This window comes from Perca fluviatilis, chromosome 3 (assembly GCF_010015445.1).
Source record: "Perca fluviatilis chromosome 3, GENO_Pfluv_1.0, whole genome shotgun sequence".
In the NCBI taxonomy this organism is placed as follows: Eukaryota; Metazoa; Chordata; class Actinopteri; order Perciformes; family Percidae; genus Perca; species Perca fluviatilis.
Genome location: NC_053114.1, coordinates 6,294,385 through 6,315,509, shown reverse-complemented (window position 1 = coordinate 6,315,509; position 21,125 = coordinate 6,294,385). Strand labels below are relative to the sequence as shown.

Below are 21,125 nucleotides of genomic sequence, written 5' to 3'. Positions count from 1 at the left end.
TGATTATAGTGTGATTTTTTTTGCAAGGATCTGTACCAAACAGATTTTTTTTTTCTTTAGTCTGTAGGATACCATTTGTAGGCTGCGATGTCTCTGCAGCACCACAATACTTAATTCCCAATGGTTTGACACATATTTTGCCTTTAACAAATATTGCGCCCCACCCTGCGATTTGGATTTTTTGAGCTTTCCAACTCTGAAATCAGACGGTGCGTTCAATGAAACTGGTAACCTACAGCATCGTGGTGCATTAAAAATTGTTAAAGGCCCTTTTCCCATCTGGTGGTTGTTTTTTAGCTATTTACTAGTGAAATAAGTTATTGTTATAGTTATTACATTATTATGAAATCATTTAATTTTGACCATATGGCCTTAGCAATAAACAAGCCGTTTTTTAATGTCGCCAACTGTTGTTTAGTACCCCTCTTTTTTTTTTTTTACTTTATTAAAAAGTATCGGTTAAGGCACCGGTACCGTTTTAAAAGTACAACTTTAGCACCGGTATCCACACCATACCCAACCCTAATATTGACTCTAGATTCAAATGTGTGACTAGATTCACACATTTTTCTTTTGTTTACAGTAAATAAATAAATAATAAACAAATACAAATCTTAAAGAGTTAATAAAGTCACTTTCTTTGCATTCATTTGATTTCCAATCGAGATACACTGGTAAGAACTGCTTTCCATTGTTATGTACTTAAACAGTTCTGAAATGCAAAATAATAGAATTTTAATCATGTGATAAAACATGCGATGAATCGCGATTAACTATAGAAATTCAGCGATTAAAAAAAAATGTATCGTTTGACAGCCCTACTTCCGAGTACAAATGGAACGCACTATCTTGTGTTTCTGTCAAGGGTTTATGTATAATACACCTTTTTATTCTGAGCGATATGCCTGCAGCAGCGAGTTATTAACTGATTATTTCGTAGTGATCTTAAACATTTCCACAAAGCACTGAAGAAATTAGTTTTTGCCTGTTGCTTCTAGGCACACACAATGGCTTTTCAATAAATATCAGACTGCTGTAACATGTCCTCTACACATTTGAAGACTTCTTACCTTGATATTGTACATTACTACTACCGCTATTCTTTTAATGCCATGTTGTGGACTTATTGTCGTTCATTCTAGTTTGTTACTTTACGATGAGCCGTTGGAGGTTGTTGCTGTCAGATATTTGAACTGTAGAATTTAGGTGCACCAGGTGAAAACTGAATTTAAGTTTGTGTCCCACATGAATAGTACACAAATCACTTAATGCTGCCCCTCTCATCTGTTTTCACATATGAAAGTCCAGACCAAGGTTCATGTTTTTGTTACATTGTATACATTTGATCCGGTAAGTTTTGGTTTCACACTGCAGTTATGCAAGCGCACTAATGATCTATACGTGACAAAACTACGTCCTGCCGTCATCACATACGTGAGCTGCGTCTCCAGATACTTCTGGCTACTTCCCCGTCCTCTCGTATCCTCTCTCTGGGTCGGAGTTTTTTTCAACTGACTGCTGCTCCCCTCTACTGCCGTGGCTCTTTTTGTTTTGTTGTGTTGTTGAGAAGCAAAAAACAGAAACTTTCTTTCTGGAGCATTTATTCAGAGACAAACGGAAACCTACACTGTACATTGACTACCACTTAAACTGCTGATGTATTCTCTGCTCTGATAGCCAACAGCTGTCTGCACTGAGCGCATTCACCGTCACACTCTCTCTCTCTCACTAATGGTGCGTTCTTTTTGTCTTGTAATCGCGACTAGTAGCTCGAGTGTGACGTCACATCCATTTCGAAAAACAAATAACCGCGGGTTGTTGCGTTCTTTTTGTCACACAATACTACGAGTCGGAGAAAAGATGGATTTTTGTAACATTTTTAGTAACATTTAGGATTCTATTCACCCAGTTATTGACATATTACACAAATATATTTCACAGTTTGATACATGAAAATTACGTTTTGATTAACGTTAATGTTAGGCTACTGCTCTGCTTTCTGCTCAAGACTCGGCTTAAAGCCATTGTTGTCATATAGCAACCAGGCGTCTCTAGCCAATTTCAGCTGCACAAGCTACAAAATAACTAATTAGGCGGTATTTAACTCAAGACTGTAGCGACATGCCTATAGGTAGCAGTATATACAGTGCTATGTGTATGACTTCTTCATTTGGTTACAACAAAGACAAAAGTGCTTAAAATTGTAGAAAACCACAATGTTTACTACGTGTGATGCATGATGTAGCCATCTTTGAAAGTGAACTCGGGGTCCTCTGAGTTCAGACGACTTCAGACGACTTGAGGAGTCGTATATATGACCTCGGGGGCGTTCTTTTTGCAAATTCCGGTTCGTAACTCCGCAAAACGACTCGTAAATCGACTTCGGTGGACAAAAAAAAACGCACCATAAGCACCGAGCTATTCCTTAAAAGGAGCTTCCCCGGTCTTGTAACACAAGGAGAGCCTGCCAGAGCTTCTTGTATTTGGTCCGAAAGTCCGAACCATCCAAAAAATGCTTTTACACTATAAACGAACCGGACCGTGGTCCAGGGGAGGTTTCACACCTGTAATTTTGGTTCGGATCAAACTAAAAAGTCCGGACCAAACGAGGTATGTGTGAAAACGCCCTTAGTTGCCTATATTACATAGGTCTTCATCATGGTGTATGCATGTTTTGGCCCGAAAATGAAGATAAATATCTTAAATAGTGGAGTAATATTTGGGTATTTACAGGCAAAACCCCATGTCATTACTTTTTTGTCTTTGCATAAAAAAAACCTGCACTGTTCATCTTTAAAGCTCACACATATATAGTTTCAATTTTCAGAAAAGGTTATTTTTCCTAAAGCAGGTGGTCATTGTAGTCTTTAGTCAAACGTCGCTCAAACAAGGGGAAATGCTAAAAGTGCTCATTATGCTTTTTGGCTTTTCCCCTTTCCTTTTATTGTGTTAAATATCTTTTTATGCACGTTATAGGTTTACAAAGTGAAAAAGCCCAAAGTCCACCCCAAAGGGATTTACCATCTCCAACAGAAAACACTGTTCACAAACTGCTCCAAACAGCTCTATTGTAGTCCAGCCTTTACTTCAGAGACAAACGTGCGTCACTTTGTTACAGACGTTATAATGCTCGCCTAGCTGCTAGCGTGTCACTCCCTCAGACTAACTAGCAGTACTTACTGTGCATGTGCGACTCCCAACAAAGATGGTCTAGAAGTGAGATGCCTCACTCTGTAGCTAAAACAGAGAGCTCAACACACAGAGTGAAAAGAGGAGCTGCAGCAATGTGCAATACAACAAATATATGGTGTTTTCTGAAAATTAAACCACATTAACCTATTCTGGTACAACCTCTGAATACAGTTATGAACCTGAAAATGAGCATAATATGAGCACTTTAAAAGGAGAATTCCGGTCGATTTCAACACGTAGCCGTTTGTAAATTTGGAGTTCTACAGTTTGCACCCAGGAGATTGAAACAGGGTTGTTGTAAACGGGCTTTTAACAGGTTAGAAATGTCATTACAAGTGCCTACCCATGTGAAGTGATTTTTTCCGAGTGAACACAGTGAATCTGAATGCATTAGATGTGAAAGAAATGCATAAAAGTCGTGCTTATTCAGCTCTGTTTAGTTCCGGTGTTGAGACGGCAAGACTTAGGGACCGTCTACAAACTACAACACCGAAAAGAGATACAACAAAAATATTAAGTAGTGTCTCCAAACCTACCTCAATTATAACTTGTCTCCTGCTAGTTGTACTACAGCACTTACTTAAAAAAAAAATAAGCATATGCCTATTTTTGTATCGCTTTTCAGTGTTGTAGTTTGTAGACTGTCCCGAAGCAGTCTCCCCTGGTTTTCTGATCACGGTCGGAAACGAAGCAATCAGGAAAGGTTAACACATTTAACATTTAAAACAGCTTATTAACGTGCGCTTGTTGCGCTCATCTGTTGACATTTCCGAATGCCTTCCTACAGTTGCTTAATAAAAGCGGGGTTTCCACACAAACAAATGTACGTGTCATTCGTATGAGGGAAAAAGAAATGAGATTTTAACTGTCGGGCTCGAACATAAATATCTTAATGCGTGTCAGGGTCGGGTTTGGTTACTGCTCTGTCTGATGCGGGCCGGATCGGACAGAAAAATGCGGCCCGATCAGCACTCCAATTCACAGTTGGTCTATTGATGGGCTTCATTGACGCTAAGAAACATTGTCCTATCCCTTAACTCACGAACTCGCAGCAGCTCATGGATGCCACACTTTGCCTGCGCGCTGGATCCTTTTTCCTTTTGATGGTGTTTCTGAGTGCACGTTCCATTTCACATACTTCTTAAATTCTACACCAAACACACATTTACAAGAAAGACAAGGTCAAAAAAGCTGTTTTTATTCGGGTCGGTCAGAATGAGCTGATACAATTACTCGGCTGCTCAGAGTGCCAAGACAGACTGGTCAGCTCAGGCTAGCCTCCATGCCTCTGTACATCCCATACATGCACCTGAACATCCGCCGGGGCCTTTCCCTCCTTTCCACTAGCATTACCGCCAAGCAGCGAGCGCCATGATAATTAACACTTGACACACAATACCACATGACAAGAGGTCCCACTTGATCACTAACGTGAATTAATAGACATAACCACATGCAGACTTAAGTGCTGTTTTCAACAAACAAATCCCATCACGTGGATGAAGGGGAGTCATTGTCGATAATCTATATTTAAAAAATAAAAAAAAAAAAACATGGGAGCTAATCCAATCACATTTTGTACATGTTTTTTGTTGTTTTTTTTAAAATATGTAATGCTCCATCTCATTCTACAGCCCTGCAGTTTCAATCTGTACATTTCTGTTAATAAAACAAAACTTAGAAATTAACTGGAAATTAATGGGGTTTTTTTTTATTTCACATGGCAGGTTATCAAGAAGAAGAAGAAAAACCCTCGTAGTAAACAAGTGCATACAAAAAAAAGATTAAGTGCCGACTGTCCATCCCCAGGTCAGGCAAGGTTGATATTTTTTTGTTTGGTTTCATTATCACAACTATGTTCAGCTCAGTTCTCTTGAGGCTTTAAAAAAATCTCTTCTGGTCAATTGCGTACATCTTGCCTGCCGGAAGCTTCCGGAAAAATAAACTGTTGCCTCTGCTCATGTTGCTCTGGAATGAAGAGAAGACAGAAGAAGTGTTTAGTGGTGGCTGGTGGGTTACACTGTACACGTAACCCAACGGCCAATCCTCCGCATTGTACGTTGGAATTTTGAAGTAAAAAGAATTTGGGCATTTTGCGGATTTGTGAATCCTATTGAGAAACCTCTAAAATACAGGGAGTAGGAGCCAAACAACAAAACTCTGTCTACTTGTTTTTTTACTCCGACTTGGCTTGTCCGTTTTTTTATTTCGGCTCCCACGTTAACAGGTTCGAGATCGCACGCTGCCTGCGTGACGCGCACGTCTCAAGCGTGGCTAAAGCTGCGCCGAAAAGGAGTGCGTGCTGGAAATAGGACCGACGCCTATTTTTCACGCGACGCCCAAGCGTGTTGGAAGCGTTTCCAGGCAAAATAGAATACGAAAAAGATGTTTATATGTCATTTTGACACAAATGCATTTAATAAATGACATTTTGAGGTTTGAAAGTCTCTAGGTTTTGACATAAATGCAGATAATTGGATTCTGATAAAACAATAACATGGACTTTATTATCTCAGGAAAGGGAATTGAAATATAAATCGAAATATGTACAAACAAAAATACAAAAAATAAAAGTTGATGAACACGCTATTATTTCATTTTATCAATGGGAAATGTGTACAGACAAGGCTAGCAGCAGCAGCGCCGCGTTAGACATGTTTCTAGTGTGCAAAGACATAGAAAACGCCACGCAGCTGACACGCAACAGAAACGCCACGCAGCCAGTGTGCAGGAGGCCTTCCTTACTCTGGTGCCAATGTTTGGTCCGCACCGGAGCTGGAATGAACCGGACCACACCAAACGGGCAAACGCACCATTGTTATTTGGACCGAACCAAACAGGTTAGGTGTGAAAGCAGGTTTGAATTTAGCCACGTTCTGGTTTGTAGGTTTACAGAAATATCTTTTTAATGTGAATGCCTGAACTGACTGTGGTAAACTGTGGTGCTGAGGATTTACTTTGGCATACAACACCACGATCTATAGTGCCAACACCTTGACACTGAACGTAGCAGCGACCTGCAGCTCTGGTTTGTAGCGTTGTCTGTCCGAGCGGAGGACATATGTACTTGAATAAAAAGGGGACTACGATTACCTTTATCATTATTTTCAATAGCTGTAGTCATAAGCAAAAATACCTTTGCCTGGTTTAACAGACAAGACACAATCTTCTCTTTGGCATCTCTATTAAAATGTAAATGGACTGTTTTTATATAGCGCTTTTCTAGTCTTAATGACTACTCAAAGCGCTTTAACATACTACAGGAACCATTCACCATTCACACACATTCATACACTGTGGCCGAGGCTGCCGTACAAGGTGCCACCTGCTCATCAGATAAACACTCGCACACATTCGGGGTTCAGTGTCTTGCCCAAGGACACTTTGACATGGGACTGCAGGGCCAGGGATCGAACCCCCAACCTTCCGATTGGCAGGCGATTGGCAGAGCGGGTTGTCAGACATGCGTACAGATAACAAGCCATTTGGCTTTAGGAAAGTGGCATGTATGTTTACGCAAAGTCATGATGCCATGTTGCAATTCTAAGCTAAAAAAAAATCGTGATTCATATTTTTACCCGTATCGTGCAGGCCTAATCCTACCTAAGGGTGGGGCATTATTTGGATTTAAACAATTCTGATTCCGCTTCTTAATTCTGTTTTTCTGAGGGGTGGAGTTGAAACGGGCCACATGCTTATTTCACAGGTAGAGGAAGATTTTTATTTTGATTCAATGGGGATTTACAGTTTTACTGGGCTTTTTTAACATGAAATAAAGCCACACTTTAGAGCGCCGCTTGGACGTCCGGTATACTTGCCGTTCCCGACCGGTCGCGCAACCAGCGAGACGTCATGGGAGCGCCATAACCGTTTTTACTTGCGCGTGGTGGTCGCAACACTAGTTGCAGTCTTCTCCTGAAGAGAGGCGGCGCTAATGAGGAAAGGCTACCGACTTTGCTATTTCTACGGACTAGAAGAAGAAGAAAAAAGGTAAACCATGGCGAAGAGAAGCACTTTGAACACTTCAGAATGTCTGTACAACGATTCGATGACCTACTTCGTCGGATCAAGCCTTTCGTTCACCATTAAAGAACTCATCTTAACCCGGTAACTTTACAAGGGAGACTTTCATCCGGTTGCCCTCAAACTCGTCCATGCTTCCTGTTTACGCTTTGTTGTGCGCCGCTGAAAAGAAATAGAGCGGTGCATGGCCTCTGGTCATGCACTTAAAATCCTGGCGCGCCAGCGAGATCTACGTCATTTTGACGTCACATTGGGTCGGGTGCGGCGACTGTAAAGAGGCCTTTAATGCGCTCCATGGCTGCAACGCAACAAGCGCCTGCTGGAAGTACGGCGGGCGCTACGGAAACCAAAACTTTGCGTGGTAAATTTGGAACCGTAGTCCGATTCGAAACCCAATTTTCCCATACCATTCCAATAAAAATAAATAAATAAATGAATAAAAAAAACGACTCCCAACTTGGAATCGTTTCAAAAGTTACGATTCCAAGATGGAACCGGGTGCTTCTCGATGCCCCATCCTAACCCTACCCCTGTAGTGCTTAAATGTGTCTGTATCTCTCTACACAGGCGTTAGACGTGGGATGTTGTTACCTCTTTGCTTAGATGCCTCCAGCAGTCCACCCAGGTGGGGTATACTGATGCATAGGGGGGCAGGCCTCCAGCAAGCCTGTGAGGACAGCGGAAACATAGAAAGAGGGCTTAATCAAGATTCAATATTCCTTTTTATTGTCATTCAGCAAAACAGAAAAGTGAAACATGAAGGAAATTACGAGCATGGCTCCTTTAGAAAAAACAAAACAAAAAAAACACAGGGTAATAAAATAGAGCTTTATGAATAAATATATATAAAAAAAATACATCATTGTCACGTAACCCTTGTGTTGTCCTCCCGGGTCAACACTTTTTAGACACCGTTTTTAACTTTTTGTTGCTCTTTACTCAGTTTATCACCACTAAAACCAACGTATTAACACTAGTTGAACGATCATTTTTGGAATTCATGGTCAACAAACCTCATTTTTGTGTTAGAAAAAAGCTGAAATGATGAATGCTTTTGACTAAGATCAGAGAAACGAAGGTAATGGATAATCACAGACCTGTCAAAGTTTAGTCAAGATAATGCTATAAAATTGAATAAAAATACCCACAATTCAATGGAAGTAGAGATCTGATCCTTAATTTCACTTGTGAAGAGCGTTGTATGGAACCATCCACGTTATTTTGGGGCAATTTGGTTCAAAGAAATCCAAAGTTCTGATATGGAAACTTTAAAAAAAACGGGTCAAATTTGACCCAAGGACAAACGGAAGGGTTTAAAGGAATAACTAATAACCTAATAACTTCCAGCAAAGCACAGTGTAGTGGTGGGTAGTTGAGTTGAGAAGTCTGATAGCAGCTTTTTGGGGTCTTGTCACTTGATCCTACTCACCCGCAGTTATTGACAGCCATGAGGTTTGACACCAAAACAAAAGGATACGTCAGCATACTGGCAAAGAACTGCAAGAAAAGAAGCAGAGGAGGAACGTGATCCAACAGCGAGCTACAAGCTGACTGACGGACGGATGGACATGCTGCCGATGTGTGTCGCACTCACCCCGGTCACAGCCTGAGAGCAGTTCTTGATTTCTCCTGTGTGACTCATCTGTAGGGAGGAACAGAGGAACAGCGTTAACCCTGGATCTGAGCCTGGGACTGGAGCCTGGGAAAACCCTGACGGACTTCCGGCAAATTTGAGAAAAAAAACTACTTTAAAAAGTAGTTGATGTTCTTTTTCCGTTATGACTTACTTACAAACTAGATAATATAAATACACTATTAAATAAAGTTCTAGGGCATTCATTCTCTGTATGTATTTTAATTTTTTTTTTTTTTTTAAAGGGTTTATAACCTGAGCCAGGCCATACAACATAGCAATCATACCACATCTAAACATTTTTTTTTTTTTTTTTAAAAACACACACTGGTATCAGATTGGTACTCGGTATTGGCCGCTATGCAAGTTCAGGTATCCGAATCAATATCGAGAAAAAAAAAAAAAAAAAAAGGTATTAGAACATCTCTAGTTTCTTCGTCACGGCACTCCTGGGCTGGTCCAGAATCAGTTTTTGAATCTCTTTTGCGTTTCTCAGGCGAGCAGTAGCCTGGCTGTTCACACCAGAAGCCCATTTCTTTACGCCAGTCAACAATTCATTCTGCTGCCCTGCTCTTTCCTAATCACGCGGAGCGCCGTCTGTCGGTTTACTTGGTATTCACCGATTCAGAAAAATCAGTCAGACCGTTTTATCTGCCCAGCATGCTGATTCTCATCTAGTTCAGGTCCTGTGTGCGTGTTTATGTTGTGCAGCATTAGTTGCTACATTTGACATTTTGAACTTGTCTGACCATTGGGTTAATAGCAACTAAACAGAGTGGAAGCATGGCAATTTTAAGTCAGGCAGTAGTTTTCTTATTTAGTAATGTGTTATCATAACACAAGTTATCTCAGGACACTTCATATAAAGCAGATCAAGACCTCACTATAATTTACAGAGAACATTCGATACCCAACTTTGTTATAAATCAAATGATGGCTATTTTTTTATTGCTCAAATATCTCATTTACTTGGAGTATGCAGTGATTATGGGCCATGCCAGTAGTTTAAAAATGTGCCTCAATTCTTAAAAGGTGCAATATGTAATATATTTATTTACTTTAATAAATCCAAAAATGACCCTAATGCGTCATCAGATATTAAGGAAACATGCTAAGTTGAAACACTATGTTTTCTGACAGCAATGCTCCTTGATCCAATGATCCTTTTGAAATTTCCGTTCCCTGATGGAATATCCGTTTGTGTTTTGGCCTGTGTGTTGGGATCAACGGTCCATTAAGACAGCCGGGCCAGGTTGCCAGATATACACAGCGCGATACAGCTGTAACATTAGTACACAATTTGTACTGCAGTAACTATTTTAAACACTGGCTACAGGGTGGGAAATTAACTTTTTTGCCAAAGTGGCTGGTGGATGCCCAATTTTACCAGCCACTTTTTCAGGAATTCAAATTTATAAAAGAGAGTGCACTAGCATACTTTTAATTGCTTTATTAAATTACTTATTATTAATACATATTTTATTAATATAAATGTATTTATTATGTGTCAGTAGCTTGTTGATCTTTACATTGTTAGTTAATTTCCTATCCTGGCCTGAGACACACATTCATATGGTTTGATAAAGGACTTAAACTTATCATTGATCTTACAATAACAAGTGTAGCTGTCCTCAATTTAGGTCATCCTGTACGTCTCATCTCCGGTTTTTCCTGCATCCTCTGTGTGTGTGTGTGTGTGTGTGTGTGTGTGTGTGTGTGTGTGTGTGTGTGTGTGTCTCGTCAGTTGCGGGGTAGAACTGAGCAGCAGAAAGCCGACAGGATTAAAACGGCAGCAGCTCCTTAAACATCGTTACATTGACGTTAAAATGTATACAGGTTGGCAGGGACGGTCTGAAATGTTTTGCACGGACTTTCGCTGTACGTTTGTCAATGCGCCACTTGTTCGAGAAGTAGGCTACCTTCTCTTTTTCTTTACTTGGCTCTCAACTGTTTGTACAGCCATAGCTACTGCTGACTCCGCGGCGGGCCTCTTAACACCGGGGATATGTCGCCACATTTTTTAACAGATAATTTTCCTTTCGTCTGTACCTCACCTCAGCTCAGCTCAGCTAGCTACATGTGTCACGGACTCACGGACTAGCGCTGAAAACTTTTTACGCGGCGTAGGGTTGTTTGAGTCAAGGGCAAGACGGAGAGCTTCCGCTTTGGGATTGTTGTGGTTTCTTCAGTTTTTTTGGAGCCGGCACTGCGCAGTGAAAATGTCAATCTACGGTCAGCTGTTATCAGAGACGCAGGTGAGGGGAAACAAGAAATAAAAGCAGAAACTGACAATATGCTCACTGACAGTAGAGTTTAGATTCTCTGCCCGAGCCCGAGTTTGACCCGATATTTCCCACCATTATCGTCGGGCTGGGCCAGGCCCCTGATCAAGCATTTGTGTTTTTTGAATCATTACTTTATTAGCCTAATTGGGTGAGGAGAACGCTATGCCATAATCATGTGCAGCGTCTTCTCCACTCGCACGCTGTATTGTGTAGCTTAAGTGCAACATGGAGCTTGAAGATGTAAAGAAAAAAATGAAAACAAGAGGATTTACTTTGAGCAAGTTTGGAGGAACGTCGGAGGTATGGAACCATTTTAAACAAGTCGTGGGCAGTGACAACATATGTGTTGGCTTTGTCGAGTGCATTAAGTGCGGCACGCTCCTCGCCTATGACAGCAAAAAAAACGAGGACTTTGACGATGGACAGACACATGAAGCAGGCTCGCCGTGGTATAAAAAGATGATAGTCAGCCTTCAACGTCCTCTTTTGTTACTTCTCCAAGCATACCCCCTCTAAACAAATTTCTGCAGTTCAAACAACCCAGAGTTGCGAACGTCAGTTATAACGGCCCACGTATTAAAAAATTGTCGGGTTTAAATTGGGCTCGGACTCATAATTACAGTTAATGTGTCGGGCCAGGCCGGGCTCGGACACAACGTGCACGGGCTTGGCTTGATTTTTTGGACCCGATTTAAGCTTTTTGTTTCCTGTATATTGGTAGCGGTGCTGCTCTCGTGACTGCTGTCGCCTGCTTCACTGATTATAGTGGAAGCGTAGCGTTGGAACGTCCGCTCCGCGTACGTTACGTGTGCAGTGTAGCCATCCAGTTAGGAAAAAAAAAAACCACTAGGAATCCTAGAGTGTGCAGAAGGGACTCCAGTTAGAGTGCACTAGCAGGAGTAATGCAACGGTAGAGTTTAGATTCTCTGCCCGAGCTTGACCCGATATTACCCACCACTATCCTCGGGCCGGGCCAGGCCCTTGTGCTTAGACCCCCATTTCTGTACATTTACCCTCCACTAGGGCAGAAGAGAAGTGAAAGAAGTGACATACCGAGTCATCGATGGCGTATGTGTTGATGAGGTGAGCCAGCAAGTTACAAATCCACAGAGACAGGACGTCACCGAGCAGACGAGGAATCAAACCACTGGGGGTGAGGGGGACAAGATTAAAAAAAAAAAATCAGGAATATCAGGACAAATAATCAGCACCCCGAATACAAGATCACACTTCAAGTTCAGGTTATAATCCAGTTTGCCCCTGAACCACTTCCCATTCTCAGGCTGTGTACAGTGACAAACTACACAACCAAATTCATTTGTAACTACCCTCTGTCTTGTTTGGGCTTTTTGCAGCTCCAACAGTGTCGCACCACGGTGAAAATAATATTAAAAAGCACAGTTTATAATAATGTAATAATATAGTAATCCAATAAGTCTACAAAGTACTTTCAGTCCCCCCAAGGTGGCCAATTTTTTTTCCTTTCTGTTTTTTGTGTGCATATAACCAAACATTTTGTTCAATCGTGAATTACAGTCATATACACAAACTGAAAAGTCATAATAAAAAAAACAACAATAAGTGTCCACCATCAAAGACGTACAAATCCAGGATCCTGAAATCTATACATCAGTTAGGTTAATGAACTAGTTCCACTGCCATAAATCATCCATTTATGAATGAAAACATTTTCTCTGACTCTTAGCTGGTGTTTATAAGCCATCATATACAACAGCGGTGACACTTTTTTTATTATTATTTTTTGGGCATTTTTAGGCTTTTATTGACAGGACAGCTAAAGACACGAAATGGGAGAGAGTGATAGAATGACATGCAGCAAAGGGCCGCAGGTTGGAGTCGAACCCGGGCCCACTGCATCGAGGAGTAAACCTCTATAAATGGGCGCCCGCTCTACCAACTGAGCTATCCGGCCGCCCAGGGGTGACACTTTTAAACAATGGTTGCAGCCTATTCAACAACATAGTGTGTACTGTGCACATATTGCAAGCAGCACCGAGGCAAACAAACAATCTAGTGCGGTATTTGCCTTTAAGTGATGAAAGCACACCAAAATGATTCAAAGTTGACCATCAAATCAAAAAAAAAAAAAAAGGAATGTAAAACTTACGCAAAGAAGCCCAGGATGCCCTCTTCTCTGTAGACTGTGACGATGGAGTCAAACACCCCGCTGAGAACAGAAGAAAATATAGATATTTTAAGTTGTTTTTTTTTACTGATTTTCATGGCTCTTCTCATTGAGGTTTGTGTCTAAAACATGAAAACTGTACCTGTATTTTGTTTCTCTCCCAATAAACTGGACCATACATCGCAAAGTAATCACTGAAAAACAAGCCGAGTAAAACATAGTTGACATGCAGACCGGTTTCTCTCCAGATCCAACCAAAACATTCAAATGTCTCACAAGTGAAACCACAAAGCTACATGCTTTGAAGCACGGTGCTGTTAGCCAGTTAAACCACGTGGAAGATCTGAGCAGTTGCAGATGTTCATGACGTACCATGAAAGGGATGCGTGACGACGGTGGCACAGGAGCGAGCGATCATCTCTTTGGTCGTCTGTGGAATAGACGGAAAACAATCAACGGAGATGAAGTGGGACATCATACATTTACGTAGACATGACCGATTGCATCTTTTGTAACTCCATTCTACACATGCCTGGTTTGAGCCTAAAGAGAATATAATAACTAGAGCCCGACTGACCGACCAACTTTAGGCAACTATCGTCATCGGCATTTAGAACGGCCGATAAATGAATATTTAAAAAATAAAACAAAAACGGACAAGACACCCTTCGACCATGTTCTGAGTGTTGGCGTTACATAGTTTGTCCACCAGAGTGCGCTCTACAACGTCCCTGTTGGCAACACTGAATTTATTTATTTTTTTAATTGGGTTTTTACTCAAAGGACTTTAAGTTTCATATCTTAAGATTGTATTTGTATACATTTTATTCATCAGAACTTTAATATATTTTGATGTTCCTCTGTTCTGTTGTGACAATAAAACAAGTTTAACTGCATTATCATATTATTTTAGTGAGGACTCAAATAACTACAAATAACTAATGTTAGGGAAATCTGTTTTGTTACGAGTTTCTGGATAAAAAAATAAAATTTTTATTATTTATATATCGGAATAAATCGGATTTTTAAATCACCAAAGATTCCTATCGATGTCGGCCTTAAAAATCCTCCATTGGTCCTAATAATAACCAACCTTGCCAGACCACAATGAGAGAAGTGAAAGTGCGGGTAGCGCACAGCACTTATCTGAAAAGATGTCATTTTTAAAGCTGGTTCACCTGCTACTCCAGTTATTTCCTTTCTTAAAAAAAAAGAAAAAAAAAAAACAGGAGCCTGGCACTTCATATAAAACGCTTTAGTTCACAGAGAACAGTAACGGCATCTGACTGTTTTAACCGATTATTCTCTGGTTCAGCTCAGCTAGAAAACACTCCACAGAATCCGTGGTGTTCATTAGCAGGTCTGTGTGTAACCACATAGGATATTAGTTTAACGTTTGGTTTGTAGAGACACTTTAAAAGACAATGTTATTGTTGGAATAAATAACATATACCTGTAGTTATGTATATTTCATCGCACGTTTGCCATCTTATGGACATAAATAGTTATTACAATCCTTTTTTTTTTATTTTAGAAGGAACACTGAAATGTAATTTTTGACAAGATTTGACCGCTCTGTGTGTATTAGATTGATCAGAGGAGACGAAAAATGAGCTTTGTTTGTGCCTATCACAGTCGTTTGTGAGTTTACTCACTCTCATTTTCAAGCCGAACAGCAAATCAGATGAATTGGCTGTATGGCCGACAGCCGCTGATGCCAAATCAACAGGTCGAATCGGCCGAAAAAAGGCCGACGCGGGACACACTGCACAAACTAGGCCGGCGGTCGGGTTGGTGCGTCAGGGCCTTTAGGCCACCGACAACCTTATCTTGACTTCAACTGTTCAACTCTCTTTAGTGGTTTAGATAACACACTCGACCGTCCAGCTACTACAGGCGTGTGATCTAACCACAGACGGGTATTTTTTGGGGGCATTTGGCAGGGGTTCCCGTTGTATAACTATAGGGGGAAACACTGCGTTTATTCTGATAGGCAGCTGGGCAGATCGAACATTTGTGATTTGATTTGAGTCAAATACATTTAAAGATTAAAAATACAAACTAAATAAATGCATGAAGTGTAGTGGAATAAATGTAACAGACACTTCTGTGGCCTGAGTTTGTTCTAGTTCTTGTTGTGTCCTCATAACTTTACTAGGGCTGCGAAATATTAAAGTGGTCTCAGTTTTGCGGCTTTCAGTATTCTGCTAAAATACAACAAATGAAAGGAAATCATTCCCAACTGTCTTTTATTGAACAAATACAACATTGAATATAAAATGCACCACAAAAAAAGAAAAAAAAGAACGACAGTTGGGTGTGCGCAATACTGATATTTTCTTACAACTAACACAAGTGTTTTTCGTGATATGTCTCAGCCTTTCGCGATGTGTATATCACGGCAGTTGATATTGCGAGGACGATGAAATGAACGATATATCGTTCAGCCGTTAACCGTACCGGTGTCTTACCTCGTTAACCACGTGCTGTAGGGAGCCCTCCACAGCCTTCTGCTGACCTCCCAGTACCTAAACAACACAAACAGACCTCAGCATCACCGCTCATCTAGTTTCTAAACTAGTAAAAAAAACAAAAACCAAAAAACATCTTACCTGAGGCGTGCCTTGTTCCTGACATTTCTGTAAGAAACTAGAGGTTAACATAATAAAAGTGCCCTTGTGAATGATGTTGTACTGGCAGAAATCAAGAAGTCAGTTTATCCTACCTTATCAACATTTCAAATCAATGCCATTTGATTTATTTATTTTTTTTACTGGCTGTTCCTACTAAATCTTTTTATAATCTCCACGTAAGTGACAAATTAGAGCCAGGTGTAAACAGATAGAAATGTGAGCGTGAAAGTATTGCCATACTGTATGTCCATGCAAATGGCAGAGCAACACAAGCGTCCTTTTAGAACAAATACACCAGATTGTTTTTTCCTCTTCTATGTTTACATATTTAATTCTCTATTTTTGTGAAAAGAAAAACAGGGTGCTGTAGCTGTCCGAAAAAATTTAATTGTGCTATGACACAATCCTCAGTACAATTACATAGCTATATATAAATAATATAGCCAATAATGAAACCGCACTTTCACTAAATAAAATGTAAAATCTCCATATGGCTATTTTATTTATTTATTTATTTTCTTTCAACATTTCTCCGTGCCCGGAGCAGAGGGCACAAGTGTGTCCAACAACAACAATAATGTAATTAAATGATAAAGGAAATGCTAATGGAACAATAACATGAGCCAAGACTATTCTGCACTATTTAGTTATTTATTACTCTGTACATGTTCCTGTGACCTGTGCAATATGCCATCTCATATTCCTCTGTATATCAGTACATTTATTCTCCCCCACATGTAAATAATGACTTGTACAATATGACTTTTTCATAAGAGATTACATCAGTCACAAAAAGAATACAACAACAAATGTATGTGAAATGACAGAGTTGACACACTCTCTGTGTGTGTGTGTGTGTGTGTGTGTGTGTGTGTGTGTGTGTGTGTGTGTGTGTGTGTGTGTATATATATATATATATATATATATATTCTCCCCACCTGTAAGTACAAGAAGTGTTTATAGTGTACATATTACCGTTATTACTCTTTTCTTGTTTTTTGTGTGTGTATTTTTCTATCCTATTTATATTTAATGTGTAGTTTTGTTATTTTGTTGTGCTGCACTGAGCTGCTGTGACAAGTGAACATCCCCAGTGTGGGATCAATAAAGTCTACCTCATCTTACATCTCCGGAGAAGTATACGATTAGACTATTACTTCTATTGGAAGAACAAGCTGGACGTGTGATTACATCCTGTGATCTGTTCAGGCTTACCTGCAGAACTTTGCTGTGCACTATGGTGCCGATGGAGCCGGCACAGAGCCTGGGAACAAGCCCATTGAAGAGACCCGCTTTCCCATCGATCTGGATGATGTGTTTTGCTGAAACATTTGGAAAATACAAAAGCAGGAGAAGTTATAAAAAGGGATTAAAAAATAAAAATAAAAAAAAATAAAAAGGTATTTCAGATCTCACATTGTTATAGTTTTTAGAAAACCGTAAACATGTTACTTTGACACGGGAACTGTGACCCATGACCTCAACGTGAGAATTTGTCACAGTAAGGTTGTAAAGAGAGGTGTACACCGCGCAGTGGTCAAAATGTGTCATGTGACATGTCACATTAAAATAAAAGCTACAGCAGCACAAGGTTTAATACCCATAGACAGACATTAAAAGCCCATCTCTTCCGGTCTTCTTAAGAGCACTATAGTCTATTCTGCATCTCATGGCCCTCATTTCATGGCTCCTCGACTCCTCGGCTTAACTGAAAGATGTTCTGTCCCTCCTTTGTAAAAGGCCGTCTCAAAGCTCTTATTTCTGCCCCTAGGAGCAACATCGAGGAGGGATCATCAAGGAGCTATAGGCAAGGATACACGAGAGCAGCCTTCCCGGAAGCTTTGCAGTTGAAGGAGTTGCTAACTCCGCCCAAAGATGACAAATTCATGCGACGCTTCAGAGGAAAGGACGTCTCATCCCTCTAAAAACACATTTGCTTGTTGCCTCTCTCCTCCTGTGATTTCCTCGCCTTTCTCCCGTGCCTCCTCGGTCGCGAGGGCGTGAGGAAGCGAGGCAAAGGGAGGATTGTAGGAGGCAATTTAAATGACATGAGAAGCACCTTATTTCCTTGACGTTCCACTTCCGGGATTGTTGCGTTGTGATGGAAATTCTGCAGGATTTCACTCATTTAGGCCCGATATCCGTTGCCTTGGGCTCTCTTTATGTTGACATTTGAAACTCCGGTGGATTTATAAGAATTATGGCTAACTGCTCCTCAGATCTCTGCAGAAAGCCAGACAGTTAGCTTGACCATCTGTCCAATCTGAGTTTTCTGTTGCATGATTAAAACAACTTTTGAACGTACACGTTCCACCAAAAAAAAAAAAAAAAGTTCCTTCCCGAGGCTATTTTCCACAGCGCTGTGGAGGAAGGTCTGGCAATGCATAGTCTTGCTTTGCTAGACCTTCTGCGCTGCAGAGAGGGTCTTGGTGAGTCCCCACAGCCTTCTGGGATGGTAGAAAAACATGCTCTGGTTTATTGGCATTTCTTTAAACCAATCACAATCGTCTTGGGCGGTACTAAGCGCCAGACAGCAATGGGCCTCTACAAAATAGCCTCGGGAAGGAACTTGTTTTGGTGGAACATTTGCACTTTCAGAAGTTGTTTTAGTCGTGCAACAGAAAACTCAGATTGGACAGATCAGTCTTGTAAGCTGTCTGGATTTACCCTACAGAGATATGAGGAGCACTTATCAATAGTCCTCATAAATCCACAGGAGTTTAAAATGTCAACACAAAGGAAGACCAAGGCAACGGATATCCAGTCTAAATAAGTGAAATCCAGTGGAATTTCCGTCGGTAACTGAGCAATCCCAGAAGTGGAACGTCGTGGTTATAAACTAGGCAATGCGAGACTAAGAGCACTGTAATAAGTTTAACAGATTCCATTTCTGAACAGGGCTTAATGTGGACAGTCAGACTTACCATAAGCAAAGAGTCCAGGCAGCTGATGAACTTGTCTGCCAAACAGGTTCCTGCCCAGGGTGGGAGGGAGCGGCTCATGTCCTACCTAACAACACACAAAAGAATAATAAAATGTGATAAGAAGCAATATTCACTGGAACTGCATGCACTTTCATTATGGCTCACCCACATTTCTTCTTTTGTGTGGCTCTCCCACACTTCCTGGTTTCTATTTGACACATTTAATGTTGCAATTTTTGCCTCAATGTTTAGTCTTCACAAAAGTTTCTCTGTGGGCCAAGTTACTTATTTTATCTTCAGGGTTCAAAATTAACCTTATCATCCCCCAGCCAAATGGCTAGTGAATATACAAATTTTACCAGCCACTTGTTTTTTGGCTAATGAGTGAAGCAACGCTACCAGCCAGGTTCATATTGTACCAACCTGTTTATCTTAAAAACAACTTTGACAGTAAAGCTAAAAGATGTGGATTTGCTGTAACGTTGACTTTAGCTAATTTAATTAGCAACGGCTAGTGTTAGCTTACAAGCTATTTTAGTGGGCCAAAGGACACCGTTCAGTAAATGACACAGGTCCCCGAACAATGTGCTCGAAACGCAGTCATTTGTGTTCTTAATGTGTTGTTCAAGATACATAACGACAGTTAGCTAGCTACCCAAGAGTGGCGGGTGCTGTAAAACTAACTGAATATCCAGAATGTTAACGCCAAGACATGGTTGCTCGTACCTGACCTTTTAATGTTAAACAGGTCGACAAAGCCAATGTGTGGGAGTCTTTCAGCAATGTAAATCTCTTTGTCAATTCGGGAATTGTTCGAATATGCAGCAAAAGTGGATAAAGTTAGCTAGCTAGATATGAGAACAGAGCTGGTCGGCTAATGTTAACCCACCTAACGTTAGCTGTTATCTCTAGCAATTCGATGTAAGGCAACCCAATAGCTTGTTTAAAAACATGATTAGCTAGCTATGTATCTGGGAATATGTCACATAGCGAATAAGTGTTATTGTAAATTATCCATACAGAACATTAACGAAGCAGAACTACACACCAGCAGTAAAGTATAAACTTTAAAATCTGGTTCACACACACTCACTTCCGCCTGCTACAGAGTATTTTCAAACAGAAGGTCATAGGGACAGCAGACCGACCGTGTAGTTGATGTTGTTTTCGGAACATTTGCTGCTATGTGTGTTTAATGCATGTTTAATTAAAGAGTCCATGATTGGGATTTGCGAAAGGGCTCAAGTCATGTTATACACTAAACATTAGCTAATATACTAAGTGAGGCAACATTAAAGTAAGTGGAGTTTGACAGTTGCCTCTTAAGGCTGCTAACGTAAGCTAACGTTAAGTTATGCTGTAATTACATATCCTAACAGTGACCAAAGCAGCTCCTGGGCCACTGACATCTTCCCAGCGGCTGCACAAACACTTTTCCTCTTACCTGGATCAGGACTTTAATGTACATCAGAGGGTGGGAGAGGACGGTGAGCCCTGATCCCAGCAATATTTGGCCACACGCGTCCGCCATTTTTGGAGAGACAGGGGAGATAGGAAGTTGGTCTGGTCTTGCGTCAGAGCAGGCGATGGCGCCCATATTTTATGTAATTATAACGGTACCGCCATCTAGTGTTCTTCTTCCTAAGTACCCCGTACTTTTTATTTTAATAATAAATGAAATGGTACAAAGTCTATAGAAGAGCATTAGGGCCACATGTGAAAAATGTATTTGAGTTCTAAGTTTAAAGTTAAAATTCTGAGGAAATTTGAAGGAACTTTTCTCATGTGGCCCATCCTCATCCGTAAAAGTCAGACATCATAGATCTCACACAACATCCAGAAAGGCATAAACAATAAGGAGACAAAGAAAAAAATACATTAAAATATAGACAGCATTTTAAAATTACTGTAAATTACTCTACACTGTAGAGTACCTATATAATTTGGTGTAGAGTCTACACCAAATAAATAGACTGAGAGACTGCATTAAATAAAAAAAAAAAAATCTATCACATTTCTTTTAAAAAGGAAGTTTTCAAATTTGTGTAACATTATATTAAATTTACCAAGCCCAAATCATGAGATGTAGACTATCATGAAATAAAATGAATGAACATTGCTTTCAAAATAAACAATAACATCTTTAAGACTCATTTTAATAGAGTGACCAGTGATCGTTAAGATATATACACCCATTACATCCCAAATTAAATAGAATGTGTAAGTATCCAGTAGGCTACTTACAAATAGGCTAAAGGTCATTTTTCCTTTCCTCTAAAATAAATACAA

General features: G+C 40.4%; 1 protein-coding gene across 1 annotated transcript; it reads right to left on the bottom strand.

Annotated features, from left to right (window-relative positions):
• Window positions 1-4,369: 4,369 nt before the first annotated feature.
• mtch2 (mitochondrial carrier homolog 2) lies at window positions 4,370-20,413 on the bottom strand. The gene is made up of 13 exons (XM_039795724.1): window positions 20,281-20,413; window positions 18,837-18,921; window positions 17,128-17,234; window positions 15,892-15,918; window positions 15,751-15,807; window positions 13,652-13,709; window positions 13,422-13,473; window positions 13,262-13,321; window positions 12,187-12,280; window positions 8,810-8,857; window positions 8,645-8,712; window positions 7,807-7,882; window positions 4,370-5,160 (listed from the first exon to the last, which is right to left on the bottom strand). The coding sequence occupies exons 1-13, from the start codon at window positions 20,365-20,367 to the stop codon at window positions 5,074-5,076; spliced, it is 906 nt and encodes a 301-aa protein (XP_039651658.1). The 5' UTR covers window positions 20,368-20,413; the 3' UTR covers window positions 4,370-5,073.
• Between the last annotated feature and the right edge of the window lie 712 nt (window positions 20,414-21,125).

Excerpts from the sequence above, each read along its gene's own strand:
- mtch2 (XM_039795724.1), bottom strand. The coding sequence starts at position 20,367 with ATGGCGGACGCGTGTGGCCAAATATTGCTGGGATCAGGGCTCACCGTC. Across the intron at positions 17,235-18,836 it reads GCCTGGACTCTTTGCTTATG|CAAAACACATCATCCAGATC; the intron begins GTAAGTCTGACT and ends CAAATGTTTCAG. Across the intron at positions 12,281-13,261 it reads GGCATCCTGGGCTTCTTTGC|TGGTTTGATTCCTCGTCTGC; the intron begins GTAAGTTTTACA and ends CCTCACCCCCAG.